This window comes from Clavelina lepadiformis, chromosome 3 (genome assembly GCF_947623445.1).
Source record: "Clavelina lepadiformis chromosome 3, kaClaLepa1.1, whole genome shotgun sequence".
NCBI classification, from domain to species: Eukaryota; Metazoa; Chordata; class Ascidiacea; order Aplousobranchia; family Clavelinidae; genus Clavelina; species Clavelina lepadiformis.
In genome coordinates this window covers 9,563,012-9,578,334 of record NC_135242.1, presented here as the reverse complement: position 1 = coordinate 9,578,334, position 15,323 = coordinate 9,563,012, and the positions used below count along the sequence as shown (strand labels likewise).

Below are 15,323 nucleotides of genomic sequence, written 5' to 3'. Positions count from 1 at the left end.
TTCTTCATTTGGTCAAATTAACACTAATTAGTAATTACGCGTCCATATTGCGTTCTTTTTCAGTTTGAAATACATTTAATCCCCAAAAAATTGCTGGTTTTAGTTAGTTTTATTTCATTTTGTCCTTTATCTGGTACGGTAACATACAAATAATGCAGTTTATGTTGCAAAGCAATAAGTAAACAGTGTCTGACTAAAGTTCTTGGCAAGTCTAAGAGCTGTTGTTTTTGTCGTTCCACATTTTGCAGAATATTCTTGTAAGTTATCTGTGTAACAATACATTAAACAGCATGTCTGCCTGTCTTGACGGATACCACTCACCTGATAGCAGTACTCTCCAGGAACTTAACAACATTGCCAACCGCATAAGAATAAATAGCATTCTTTCTACCACCAAGGCAAAATCAGGGTATTGAAAGTTGAAACTAACTTTTGCTTTCTGTATGGTCTGTGATCTTTCTTGACTCAGTAAAGGTTGGGATTTTGATATATGCTGTAGCCCAGTAGTTTTCAACCTTTTTTGGCTTACGGCACCCTGCAAACAACCAAAAGATTTGAGGGCACCCACAGTCAAACCAAAAAGTTTCTGCATTAAATAAAAATAATTTTCTCAACCGTTTTCCTGGACTAGTGATTAGTGCGCAATAACTTGCGTCACCCTTGCAAAACGTAAATGGCACCCCGGTTGGGTACACTTCTGTTGTACAGCTACTGTTGTTAAACTCAGAAAGACAATCAACTTTATTCTTTTTGTTAGGCATCCAACATCATCATCAAGTTGTGCTGAAATTTTGTCCGTGTTATTTTTTCGGGTAATGAAGTACAAGGTTGATGTGCCAAAAGACCCGTCAGCAGACAGATTTGTTATGTCTAAGGTACTGCAAAGTTATTTTTGTTATTATTTTAAGGTTATTTTTATCTATAATCAACTTACGATTTGGGAGAAGGACAGAACCTTCAAATTGTGTTGTAGTAAATAGAAAACCAACAGTATATTTATAAGAATTTTTTTGGATAGCTATTGTAATACAAAATTCAAGTACAACATCGTGTATTATATGTTCTAGTTCGGTGCTTCTGACAATATTCATTACTTGAAGCATAAAAATACTAGTATAATGTTTTGTTTTTCACTAATTCAATACAGGACAGTTATGAACTAAGTCAATTTCATCAAACATTCAAGTTAAATTGATTTTGTGGCACTGTTGTGCTGTAACTCGTAAAGCGGGTCAACATTATCAGTTTATCACGTTACATAAAGAAAGGTGTTTGTTACGATTTATTTATTTAGGGCCATGCCTGTCCTGCTTTGTATGCTGCATGGGTTGAAACTGGACATCTGTCCGAGAAGGATTTAATGACACTAAGGGAGATGAATAGTCTTTATGAAGGCCACCCTACACCAGTAAGTATGATCATGTTCCTGTAATTACTGTTTGCATATTATAAAGTTTGCAATTATGTTATCACGGTTTTGCAGAAAATTGATTTCATTGATGTGGCTACTGGATCCTTAGGGCAGGGTTTGGGTATGGCAGCTGGAATGGCTTATATTGGCAAATATGTGGACAAATCCAAGTAGGATTTTTGGTTGCATGTAGCTGAATAACTGTAAATAGACACATAGATTTTATTATTGTTTTGACAGAATGTTAGTTTACGTCATATTTTGTTATAGTTATCGAGTGTATTGCTTGCTTGGTGACGGAGAAATGGCTGAAGGATCTGTTTGGGAAGCATTTGCTTTTGCCAGTCATTATAAGTATGTTTTAGTGAGTGTGATATACTATGATTAATGTTATACAAATACAAATATAAGTTACTCATTCATACTTGTTCATTGTAAATGCAAATATAATTTTTAAATTGTTCTTTCGCAAAAAAGATTAGATAACTTGGTTGCTATCATTGATGTTAATCGACTTGGTCAATCTGATCCAACTTCCCTTGGTCATAACACTGATGTTTATCGAAAACGTGCAGAGGCATTTGGGTAAGTTAGGCAATTTGGCAATAAAGTTGTTGTTCTCTTTTTTATACATTATATAACAAACCTTTAAGTATTTGTATTACAAAATACGGTTTCACTATAAGATCAGCATTTAAAAATTGTCAGGTGGAATGGCATTGAAGTTGATGGACACAGTGTGTCTGATCTTAATAAAACATTTTATGTGGCTGAAAAATGTAAAGGAATGCCAACATGCATGATCGCAAAGACATTTAAGGGAAAGAATATGGATGGTGTGTTATAATCATACAATAATAATTTTTTTGTATAGATTCAAGTTATTTGGGTTGTTTACTTTCATGTCGCAATTTATATTAATTGAGTTTTATGTTATGTGTCTAATTCTTAAATGCATTAGCCAGTAAATTATATATTTGAACAGGACAAGAAGACCTGATGGGTTTTCATGGTAAACCTGTCTCTGCTGCAGCAACTGATAGTATGATTGCTAGAATAAGGGAACTTATAAAAGATTCTGGTGTGTCCTTGACCCCTTCACCTCCAGTCGGTGACACCCAGCCCACTAACATCAGCAACATCAAGTTGTCTTCCCCACCAGATTACAAGCTTGGTGATAAAGTATGCCACCACCTTGTTTATATCTTCCTTACTGATTTAGAATTTGTTCATGCTTGATACCTTTTTTACATACAGCGATATTGTATTTTGCTGAAAGATATGAACGTGTGTTTATGCTAATGTGACCATTGCTATAGAAATTTTTTTATTATTGGTTACATTTTTAGCTTGCAACAAGAGCGGCTTATGGAAAAGCACTGTCAAAAATAGGAAAGAACTGTGATCGAGTTTATTCTCTTGATGGTGACATGAAAAACTCTACGTTTGCCCAGGATTACAAAAAAGCTTACCCCGATCGCTTTATTGAGTGCTTCATTGCTGAACAAAACATGGTAGTCTTGTTTGAATGCAAATTAGTTGCATTTTTGGTAGTGATTTTGTTAAATAATATCTATTTTGTGACATGACTTCTTGCGGGAATGCAAATCTTAAAATTAAGTTTTGTAATCACTTAGGTTGGAGCTGCAATTGGTATGGCTTGCCGAGACCGAGCTGTGGTGTTTGTGAGTACTTTTGCTGCATTTTTGTGTCGAGCATACGATCACATTAGAATGGGAGCAGTTTGTGAAACCAACATCAATTTCTTTGGTTCCCATTGTGGTATTTCCATCGGTAAATTGTGTTTCTACTGCTGATAAATTCTTTTATCGTCCATCTAATAATGCAGTGTATATATTATTGAAATTTTACTATTTGAAACGTCAGGAGCTGATGGCCCCTCTCAGATGGCACTCGAAGATCTTGCCATGTTCAGGGCTGTTGAAAGTTCAACAGTTTTTTATCCATCTGACCCCGTGTCTCTCGAGAGATCCGTTGAATTGTGTGCAAACACTAAAGGCATTTGCTACATGAGAGGAGCTAGAACTGCAACACCAGTCGTTTATACGGCTGATACGAAATTTGAGATCGGCGTTGCGCAGGTGCTTTTTGTTTTGAATGTTTTGCACTACTGCGTTATGCATTGTCCTGTGATTTCAGGAAACTAATACATGGTTTTGTCAAAGGTTTTGCGCCAGACCAATGCAGATAAAGTAACTGTTATCGGTGGAGGGGTTACCCTTGCTGAAGCATTGACAGCTGCTGATATTCTAAAAGGTTTGCAAAATGTTTCTTTGGTCACGTCCTTAAACGGCTACCTATTCCTTAACCTGCAAATGTTTTGTTATAAACTAGTTTAGTTTAACTAGTGATTAATGAAGTCATCGTGCTGCGGAAGTAGCCGCATTCACGCCGCTAACATATGGTAGGATATCTCCACCTTAACTATACTGAGCGGTGCGCCGTTTGAAAATGTCGCTTCGGCCCTGTGTGAATGATTTACTATCAATGCGTGCGTTTCTGTGTACTGTACATTATCTGCTTTTCATGCCATGACTGCAGGATGTCTTTCAAACATTTCACGAACGTGTTATTTTTAGCAAAACAGCCAGACCAGTAAATTAAATAGTTGCCAACCGCATGTAAATTTAATAGAAACATTTCGTTTATTCATTTGGTCTGGATCACTCATCCCTTCAAAAGGATCTATTTCATTTGCGTGAAATCATTGTTATGTTATAACATGCTTGGTGATGTAGTTTAATTAATATAACAATTAATGACATTTTATTGCAATTTGGTCTGGTGGCTGTCCAATACCCATATTTGAAAAAATACACAGAAAATGCGGTTCTCAGTTGACAATAGGAATCCTCAGCGTTGGCGTTTTTTGTTATTCTGTCAAATATCCTCTGATATAATCACCGACGATTTTATCGCTTCGTTACACATCACAGCTTATCACGGTAGAAGTCAGCTACCGTAAATGATAGGTCGTTTATAAAAAGTAAAATTGTCTTTTTTGTAAAGGTGAAGGCATCGGCATAACTGTGATCGACCTTTTCACTGTGAAACCGGTCGACAAGGCAACTGTGGTTAGATGTGCGCAAGCAACTGGTGGCCGACTTATCACCGTTGAGGATCACTACCCAGAGGGTGGGATTGGTTCAGCCGTTGCTGAAGCTATCAGCGATGTCACAGGTGACTGGCCTTTTCATTATGTCCTGTCTATTTCATCTTTTGCTGTGATCGTTCTTGCTGAAACATTATTGTCTTAGTAAATTCGTATGTAAGTAACGAGATTCAAGGGGACCACTTTAAATACCAAAACGTAGCTAACGGTAGCATCGTCAATTTTGTAAAATTCAGTAGCCTCATTTTGGTACAAACCGCCTGATTTAAAGCGGTCTGTTTGTTCAAGCACTTTACTTTAGTTCTTGTACAGATTTGAAGTAACAATCGACTAATTTTTTCAGGTATAAAGCAGGTGCGTATGGCTGTGCGTGGACTGCCATACAGCGGTGCTCCCACTGAATTACTGGCAGCCTTTGAAATTGATGCCCAAGCGATTGTTCGCGCCGTAAAGGCTATGATACAATAAGAACACCCCTTGTTTTTACCCCCGAAAGTGGGTTGTTAGATAATAACGCTTATGGTATGGTACCTAATAATCGTATAACGTATGACTGTAGCATTCTTAAATTTTTGTGCCTTTTTGAAATCTTACTAACGGAAATGTGACTTGAAATTGTAAACTTAGAAGTTGTCGTAGCTTTCACTGCCTCTTGGTATTCGCACCACCATGTGTACAGTATACACTTGTACGTAAAGCAATATATGGCGTAATTATGCTGTGTAATCAGATGCAAAAGATGAAACATTAATACAATATAAAGTGCAGTATCACAATTCTCGAACTGGTCATGAGTTTGAAATAAGTTTTGAACTTGCTTCATTGCAAAAAGATTTCGATAGCAACAGGAAATTGCACAGTTCCAGTTAAAAATTCTTCTTGTTTTGATCATTGTTGCGCAGTGTACTGGATGAGTGCGTAAGGATAGTTTTGGATAAAGCGAAGGGCAATTTATTTAAGCTAGAAAGTTGTAGAACCTCTAATTTTCCTTCGAGTAATCCTCGTCTTTGGTATCAAATTCCGCTAGAATTGGACTGTACTTGGTTTTCTTTTTGCACTGGTCTTGAATTTTAGCAAACAGCAAAACGAAGACGTAGCCCAGAAATATGAAGGCGACCAGCATCAGAAAAACCTCAACACCGCCCGAGTTGTACCACGTCGAGTGACATTTATTGCCGCTTTTCGATGATTTGGTTTCCCACGGTATCACTAAACGACAAACAGCCCCTTGTTACGCTTTCCTGAGCCGATATAACACAAACTATTTGAAGTTATTTCATAAACGCTTATTATACTGTTTTCTATTAAACAAAAAATGGTCACCAAGATATACTCTTAACTTATGTTGGTTTGACACAAGACGTAATTCAAATACATCGTGCTTGGTTGCTACGTGACAGTTTGCTTAGATAACACTGAATCACAATATACAAAAATATAATTATGAGCCTATGGATACAAGAAGAACACTACTATAATTAGTTAATTACGTATAAACAATAGCGTACTAACGGGTGCAAGTGGCATTGTTTTTCCCTAAATTATAGTCCGGTCTGCAGGAACATCTTCTTGTATATTTGTTTTTTTGGGGCAAGAAAATATCCGCGCAATGGTGATCGCAATGTCCATTGTTCTGCAATCAAAATAACATTTCTGCTGTATATGCCGTATTTCTTTGTCAGACTCAAGCGTGCAGTGCTGATATTTGTTGAGCAAAAAGTGGTCTAAAGTCTAAACTTCTTAAATTGATGAAATACATGAATTTTGTTTCGTTATTTGCTTGAAACTAATGTTTATTTCATGACCTTTTTGCAATTAAGTAGGCTACAAAATGTTCTACCGTACCATGATTTTTCAAGAATTACAGTAGGCTATAGCCTTATAAAATTTATGTAATATTTATTGCAGAGTTACCGAGTTAATCAAAAAATGCGTTTTGTTATAATTTTGAAGGTTGAAGATTACAAAAAAATACTGTATCCGATTAACCATTTTTTAGTTCTGGAGAAGTTTTCGAAATAAATTTACGCAACTTTACATGTCACATTTAGAACCAAGTAAGGAAGCCGAATGTTAAAATGACAAATTTAAAGGATTCCTACATTTAGCTATTGAGTTAGTTTTCATATTGCAAATAACAAAGCGGTAAACGTTGCTGAGTTTTAATAGCCTAATACGAATGAAAAAACATGAAGAAGACGGTACGAATTTTGAATCTGAATTTTGTTGATTGCGCATTCAGAACATAGGTAGCCTAACCGACTTCTCACTACTGCATGCGAATTGGAAAGCGGGGAAAATTTCTAGACTGTTGGTCACCCTGATATAATTCATTTCAGGAGAATTTGTTAATTTTCTTGTATACGAAGCCACTACAGTTTGTAATTCAACTATTAAGGAATTTTAAGTCTTTGATGTTTTTAGAGGTTTTCATTAACAAGCTTAAAAGAGTAAAACAATAGTTAATTTAGAGGGTACTTTCTAGAATATGCAGTAGGCCTATTAATTTATCATTATGGGGTTTGCGAGTTATACTATAATTCTTCATAAACAACCTATTAAGTAACAGTTTTGAAGTTGTAGTTCGCGAGGGTATTACAGCTGGGGTTTCGCTAGTAGGAAAGGTTGAGAACTGCTAAATTAGATATTAGTTATAATAACATCCACGAGATTTTCACGCCTTAGCACATAGGAACTTACCACAGCGCAAGGTCTCGCAGGCGGTAATTTGAATGGCCTTCGAGTTTCTGAAAGGTGGATGTAGCCTGGAAATAAATGCAGTATTTTAATTCTGATCCCAAGAGCTACAACTCAAGCCATTTAAGAAATTAATTAATTTGTTTCGCTTAGGTGCATGCTCATCTTATTGCAGATGTGCATACTACGCAAAGTAGAGGTGATATGCTCAAACTCGAAACAATACACAGAGAGCCTGGAAATCTATCACTGTATTCGGCTCAACTAATACGCCCATTGCACACTTACTCTGTTCAACTTTAGTTCGGAAAGACTAAACTTGTGATATTTTAAGAATGTAAAATGTCGCTATTATTTTTCGACGTACTTCAGTGCGGCGACTTTTATTTCAGTATAAAGCACCATCCACTTCATAAAATTATCTATTTTATGCATTCTTACCTAACGCAATAATGGAGAAAACCGCAAACCAATGAGATTTTACCATAGCTCTTTTAGTGCTGAGTTATTTGAAGAAGTCCACAAACTGTATTAGTAAATGCCGGAAAACGGGACAGACCTGATGATTTATTGTACGTTATTACACTGCAAGCGCAACAAAGGAAACGGGACAAACAATGCTGTTCATGGCACGTTATTATTCACAATCCTCTGTCTCAGCAAATAGCTGTTTAAGATACTGTCACACACAGAAGTTTTACGCAAAATGTGCACTGTTACAATTTACATGTATAATGTAAGGCGGCCTGATGTTTTCAAACCTACCGGTACATAAAAATGCAATATTACAACGAATGATACATTATTACACGTCGAAATGATAGATATGTCTGCATATTTTACATAACATGACACACCAAGATCTCATTCTGAAATTTAAATGAAATAAATAAGGTATGGTAACTGCATAGTGATGTAATAACGTGAACGGCCGAATATAAGTTGCTACTAAAAGCACACTGTCAATAAACTAAACATCCTTTATTAAAAGATTCACTTCAATGATTATTTCATGAATAAAATGGATTCATTTCAAACGTAAATAAAAATACCTTTAGAAATTATGGTGAAAAATGCTACATTTTGAAATCACTGAGTATCGTAGTGCAGTAGAGAAACGGTACAAAAATTAAGCAAAAAAGACTGACTGCATACGTGGCAAAAAAAATTAAACGAGTTTAGTGAGTTTTACCTCAATCAAATTTGCATATACAATAGGCCTCAAGGTCGAAACAAAAAAAGTAAAATTGCTACTTTCTGATCATAAATATTAATTCATCGTGGAATTAATGCACATTGGTCCAAAATCCAAATATCATGCTGAACTATGACAAGTCCACCTTATTATCATAATAAAGAATGCGGATGATGACAACATCATGATATGTAAAGGTTATAAAGTTAAATATCACCAAAAATAAATAATAAACATTACACATTGAAATTCGTGAAAACTACCATACAATGTTTTATTACCATTTAAAGGGTTTTGCTTTTATTCTTGGTTCAACGAAATCAAAGGTTTCAACTACAGCTAGGTATTACTTATTAGTTATTATCTAAAAAACAATATTATATCCGCGAAAATTTATTGTGCAGATAAAAATTTTATAGATAGTAAGAGATTTGTTGCTTCTTGCTGATAATTCCAAATGCAGGAAAGTGTAAATACATTTCGGTTGTAAAAGATTTTAGCTTCAAACTGGCACAACTTGGTAAATATTAGACACGAATTCGCAATTTAATAAAAACTACGGACTAAAATAAAATAACTTTGGACTAAACACAAAAAACAGGTTTTTGTTGTTGGCTAGTTCATAATACAAGGTGGTTACTGAGTAAAAACCTTGCTGGATACAACTATGATAGTATTAAAAAGAATGCAATGAGAAATTGATAAAAGTGCAAGAATGATTTCAGTAATTAAGACTTCAGTCATGATGACTTTTTTTTATCACCAACACATATTGAATCCAATCTTTGCAATAGAAGCCATGGTACAATGACCAGCAATCCACCTACAACATAAGTGAAAGTCGCTCCAACCAACCAATACGACACTGACGCACAGATTGGCCCGGTGGCCCGTGCCAGTGCCCCCAAAGATCTCAGTATACCCATCACTCGTCCTTTTTCTGATTCATCACCTAAGGAAATAGATGCATCTATCTAAGTATGTCATAATACTAACAATACAACACCCTGTTCGTATTTTTTATGCCGCTACATCGCAACAAGAATATGCAAAGAATTGGATACCAAGCAGCACAGCAGACATACTTGTACTCACCATGTGTGGCAGCAAGTGATGAGATGCATGGAACAACAGAAGCAGCAGCTAAAAATTTAAAAAAACGCAATTAATATCCATGATGCCATTATACTAAGTACGATAAACGAACAAAAGCAACATTTATTGTGAATAATAAGTTAATATCTGCTAACAGCACTGGATGCTAATAGACATGTAGTTTTATCTCTGGCAGCCAAAATATAGTGGAATGGATGCCCAATGAGGCACCTAACATTTGCTGATTGAATTGTTTGGTCCAGGAATAATTTGATATTCTGTTTACATTATCACAAATGCACTCCTTTCCATGCTGCTTATTAATCATAACAATCCAGTATACCAAAATAAGTAGTAATGAACAGAAATTAAAAGGCAGCATGCTCTTCATACATTTCTATTCAATGCAAAAGCTCAGACAGTGCAAGTATCACAAAGGCAAATAACTATTCACAATCGGAAAACCTTTAATTCTCACTTTGACCTCTATTCATTTGTGTCCAAGTGAGCTCATTTCTTATATTAAACTGCAGTGAACTTTTTTCCAAAATTAAAGAAACTTTACTTTGTACTAAAAAGCATAAAAGCAACTGCAGATTAAGAAATTGTCATAATTTGCTTCTTTTGTTTTCTAGTGCACTAGTTTAAATGCAACATGCATAAAGAGAGAGTTCTTTGAAAGCTTTGAAGTTCATTCAAATTTTACTGTATCATCTTTTGGAGGAACACCATAAAGAATGCATAATTTTTTTTAAAAAGTTCACTGCATGGGTCCTTTACTAACTAATTTCCGCACACTGCAGTGGTGTTTAAACTATCTTTTAGTGCATAGAGATGCTTAAGAGAGTGGCAAAACTATATTGCCTATTTTTCTGAAAAACTGAAACCGAAAGAAACTTACCACAAGAAAAGAAAATAAGGCCAACATAAAGCATCCAAACAGAGCTTGATAGACCAACAACTGTAAGTCCAATGATCAACAAAAACATTCCCTAAATGCAACATGTTGGTTTTGAAAATGGCTGAAGATGTTAGAAAGAATTAAATCACTGGAATAAAATTGTGTTTGGTGGTTGCCCTACTAATAACAGCAATGTTTTTACACACATATATTGTTTTCATGGTAAGGCTGATTTAAGAATAACAGGTATCATAGTATGCTAAATTACTTTTAAAGCTAGTTGCTTTTCGCTGTTCTCCATTTTCCTCCGTATATAACCACCCTGCACTAGTGCCATTATTAAGCCCAACAAAGCAAACATTTTTCCCTGGTCCATTCGTGTAAATGAGAATCTGCAAATAGATGGAGCTGTAATTTACTGTTAAAGATAATATTGATGCCTTGCTAATTGCAAACGAATACATAAAGAATAGCTTATGTAAAATATCTTTACTCTATACCAATACAGATTCCAAACACAGCGCAGTAAATTACATTCATTTGGTAGAAGTACAAATACAGGTATATACATACACACCTTCTATGTGCTAAAAAAGTTAAGGTAAATTCAAGTCCAGAAAACAAAAATAAGTATAAAAAGTAGACCACGCCCAGCAGACGGAGAGAATGAGCTTGAAAACAAAAATACTAGACATATTAAAATGTTAATTACAAAAAACATAAAGCACCGTCAGCTACAAGCACCAGAGACACATTTCAAGCAATTGGAGATCTAATACATACATAAGCCATTATTAAAAAGTTCACGTGAAATTGTGACATACTGTAGATACTGGTATAACATAATATGCAAATAGGATGGAAAGGCATGTTATATTTACTAACCTTTAGCAGTATTCTGAACTGAACCAACTGCTGAAAACCTAAAAAGTGAAATTGGATTCAGCAAATGACCGAAATCTTTTACACTGACAGCCATTGAAGTTGCCTGGATGAAAATAAAACTACACAGTTGAATATTTTCTGAAGTTGCAAGTTGAAATGTTGGGGAAAGCTGTCTTTGTGAAAACTTGTGTAAAAACTAGTTAAACATACTTAGAAGCTTCAACATATTGCCTTTTCATAACAGGTTAGGATATTTTGAGTTTTACATAGTTATCTGAAAACATTATGGATTTAAGAAAAAAGCTATATGGAGTGATATTTATACACATTTGTATGGCTGCTAGCTTTGCGTTTTACAGACTGCACATCAAATTGTAACAAAACAAAATGGACAAACCCGGTTTTTAGGTGGTAAAGTTTCTGGAAGAGATTTTGCAACATACATAATGTCAAAAACAGTAATGAGAAAGCCAAATATAGCTGGGCCACAATAAAAGTTATACTGGTGTGAGAATTGTTTTGCAAACCATGCACCAATCATTGGTCCACAAACAAATCCAATAGAAAAAGCAATTCCAATCCCAGCCTGCAAGAAAGCACAAATATCAAGTTGAATAATACTCACAAATAAAAGAATCATATAATGCAAGTTAAAGCTTGGGGCCAGTGCTCATACAAGCCAACCTTTATACAAACGAAGAATTGTTGGAAGAATTATGGTTGAAACATTATGGTACCGGTACATTTTACATATAATAAACAGCATACTGTAACGCAATTAATAAAATCACTAGGTTTTGCATTCTTGATTCAAGACCAGGAGGTCGAAAAATGTGTTTAGGTTATCAAATTTTTAACAAAATTTAAGTGTTTGCTAACAGAAAGGGTCACAATAAAGGCTTGGTGCATTGTGTAGTTTTAAGCCAGAGCTACGATAAGTTGAGTGTAACTGGTAAAAAAAAATAGAATAAAATCTTGTATATATCCTGGATTGGGATACCTTGGATTATTTATTTTGAGAATTTGAAATTCTAGATTTAGTACTGGAATTCTTTAAACCTTTAAGATTCTCCTTTGGCCATCCCTAGTAATTAACCACTGAACAATTTATACCACAAGATATCCTATTTTAAATATCACAATTATGCATAATAAATATGATGTCCAAAAAGTCTTGCTTACCATGCCTTTAGATCTAGCTTTCGCAGAAGGCAAATCAGCAACAGCAGCTGTACTGATACTAACATTTGCTTCACTTATTCCAGCTATGATGCGGGCAAAAATAAAGAAAGAAAAACTTTTTGACATAGCCCATAGTAGATAGGAAAGAGAAGAGCCAACAAGCGATATAAGAATCATGGGTTTTCGACCAAATCTATCAGATGCAGCTCCAAATATAGGAGAGTTGAGGAATTGCAGAAATGAAAACAATGAACCAATCATTCCTAAATATTTGCAATACTTATAATATATATATATATATATATATACAAAAATCGTTTTTGTTTCACTGTGGCTTACGTGTCACAAATACGGAATATAATTACATATATGATATATACTGTAAAACATATTAAAATCTATACTGGACTATACTGGTATGCAAATGTATATCAAAACAAATGCAAAATATTTATAGTTTGCCAAACTGTTATAATCAGGAACAATTGGATTATTTATAGATTATAGTTTTCTGCTATTATAAATTCTTCCTATTATTGATGTTGGTAACTTGATGTCTACATTGCATCGCAACTATAGGAAACAACTCTGTTATCATCACTAAACCTATAGATTATTTTGTAGCCAAAATGTAGATAATCCCATTGTTTTACATTAACGTTATCCACATCATTCACCTTCTGAATGATGGGCTAAAAGTTTTAGATCACGATAAAGTGATGTTTATGTGACGCATATTCCCTGTTAAAAAGTATATTTTTAATGCATTTGTAGTTTCAATATTAACTATCTCTGTGTTTTGCATTGTTGCAAAGTTTATGAATCAGTGCTTAGACCAGTGGTTCTTAAACTGGGAGAAAGTTATGGCTAACCATGCATTCACAACCAAGCAGGATAGTCATTTGCTGTTGGTTGTCAATTTTTTAGCTTTTAAAAGCAGCTACACATCCTTCCATTTGATGAAAGTTAATTGCAAAGAAACTGTTGTTCTGTTTAATGCTTTTTGATTTTGCAATATGGCGAGGCCCACGTTTTTTCGTCATCGTCAAAAGGAGGCACGTCTCAAAAAGTTTAAGAATCCCTGGCTTGGATCTCAATATGTTTTTGTTATATATGTATACTAAAAATGCCTTTTCGGGAGGTTACTTTTTATCTTTTGCAGCGTTGTGTTGCAAGCTATGTAATATTTATTACTGGTACAAAGACTCCCTTCCCATGAAACATGACATAATTGCATTTTACAGAAAGCGAGATGATTTATGGAGAGTTGAAAAGCACTGATGTAATTACAAATGATAAAGCTACAATATCTTATAAGCAATTAACAAGTAAAACGTTTTTCAAAAAATAGAAACAAAAATATCCAAGTGACTATTTCACAGGTAGGTCACGCAGCCTGTTGTTAAAGACAGGTAGTTAGGTTAGGAAAATGGGTATGCAAAAAGTTAATTTTAACCATTTAAGGTTTCATTATTGGAGTTTTATTTAGATTAGAAGGTAGATATGGGTTTAGTACAGATTACAGTGTCATCACATTAAGTTAGGTTAAGAAGAAACTTTGATAAATAGCTTCAAACACACGATTTTTTCCGGTGAAATAGTGGCAGCTTAAAAACATATAAGCATTTTAGAATTCATTTTTAAAACTGAAGGTTATGACTTATGAGACATGTATAAAGTAAACAATAATGTCAACATTTTACCCACCCTAAAACTCCAATAATGATCACTAAAGCATAATGCACGTCAGATTACCAATTGAAAAATATGTTAAGACAGTAAATTGTGTTGCTCAACAAGTTTGATGAAAGATTTATAAATCATCATTCTTAGCTGAAAGTTTTCATACCCCTACAAGCATTATTGCACATGCTACCTTTGGGCCTTTAAAGTATCTTAAGTTGGAAACCACAGCTTCAAAAAAACATACCTCCAAATAATACAGAATTGACATCTTCTGTTTCAGGAACACCTACAAATTTGCGAAAAGATGAAACTGCCCATTCCATTGAAGTATATAAAGACCCCTAAAACAATTAAAAAAGTTTTATTTAATTGAATAGAAACATACATCTCGAGTAAGCACAGAATAAGACATATAAGCACTGGTCATTAACTTTGCAAAAGCTGGGTTCTCTTTCACTTCAGAGCAAGTCTGTAAATGAGTGAATTTTACTGCTACCACATTGTATTAAGAGTTTGCAATCAAGACCATAGAAAAACCTGGTTAAACACCCTACTGGAAAGTTTGCGGTTAGTACACTGGATAAATCCACCAAAAACTGTAACGCCAAAATTCGCGCCACACCAACATATACTTATAATATAGGGCAAAACTGTAATTCTGCACCAGAAAATTGGTGCAGAACCTAGCTTTCTACAGCACATATACACTTTCCAGTGGTGGTTAAATATGATTTACCTGATCATTGTTTTTGTAAAACTCTAAAACAGATGGGAAAAGTGGCAAAATCACTGTAAATCCCAACAGATCTATTATTAGAGAAATACAGATTGTTTGTACAATGTTTCTTATTTTATTCTGTTCTTCTTTGTTCGCTTGTTTATTGTCAACATTCATTTTCCTTTAGCCTGAACTACTCCAAATCTCCTGGGTTATAAAATACCACTCAATGACTTAAATTAAACACTTTGCCAACACAACAAACCATGCGCGCCACTTGTTGTGACGTTGTGACGGTTACGTCACGAGTCACTCACCCCATTCGTCAAACGAATGGCTAATCCGTCCATTCCTTTTTCCCTTTCCTATGGGTTAATCCTTGACGAATGGGGTGAGACACAAGTTGTTTTTAATTTGGTA

At 34.7% G+C, this 15,323-nt stretch overlaps 3 protein-coding genes across 3 annotated transcripts; 1 reads left to right on the top strand and 2 right to left on the bottom strand.

Annotated features, from left to right (window-relative positions):
• Nucleotides 1–240: 240 nt before the first annotated feature.
• On the top strand, nt 241–5,322 carry LOC143450286 (transketolase-like). The gene is made up of 14 exons (XM_076950765.1): nt 241–409; nt 758–875; nt 1,295–1,408; nt 1,484–1,581; nt 1,682–1,765; nt 1,889–1,996; nt 2,120–2,247; nt 2,397–2,593; nt 2,761–2,925; nt 3,049–3,205; nt 3,299–3,513; nt 3,598–3,688; nt 4,442–4,612; nt 4,888–5,322. Exons 1-14 carry the CDS (start codon nt 291–293, stop codon nt 5,010–5,012), a joined length of 1,890 nt encoding a protein of 629 aa, XP_076806880.1. The 5' UTR covers nt 241–290; the 3' UTR covers nt 5,013–5,322.
• LOC143450290 (uncharacterized) lies at nt 5,248–7,822 on the bottom strand. The gene is made up of 4 exons (XM_076950767.1): nt 7,683–7,822; nt 7,245–7,309; nt 6,057–6,177; nt 5,248–5,753 (listed from the first exon to the last, which is right to left on the bottom strand). The coding sequence occupies exons 1-4, from the start codon at nt 7,726–7,728 to the stop codon at nt 5,524–5,526; spliced, it is 462 nt and encodes a 153-aa protein (XP_076806882.1). The 5' UTR covers nt 7,729–7,822; the 3' UTR covers nt 5,248–5,523.
• LOC143450287 (major facilitator superfamily domain-containing protein 10-like) lies at nt 7,789–15,197 on the bottom strand. The gene is made up of 10 exons (XM_076950766.1): nt 14,922–15,197; nt 14,430–14,526; nt 12,500–12,762; nt 11,715–11,903; nt 11,318–11,420; nt 11,010–11,103; nt 10,701–10,824; nt 10,433–10,523; nt 9,532–9,579; nt 7,789–9,388 (listed from the first exon to the last, which is right to left on the bottom strand). Exons 1-10 carry the CDS (start codon nt 15,078–15,080, stop codon nt 9,177–9,179), a joined length of 1,380 nt encoding a protein of 459 aa, XP_076806881.1. The 5' UTR covers nt 15,081–15,197; the 3' UTR covers nt 7,789–9,176.
• Between the last annotated feature and the right edge of the window lie 126 nt (nt 15,198–15,323).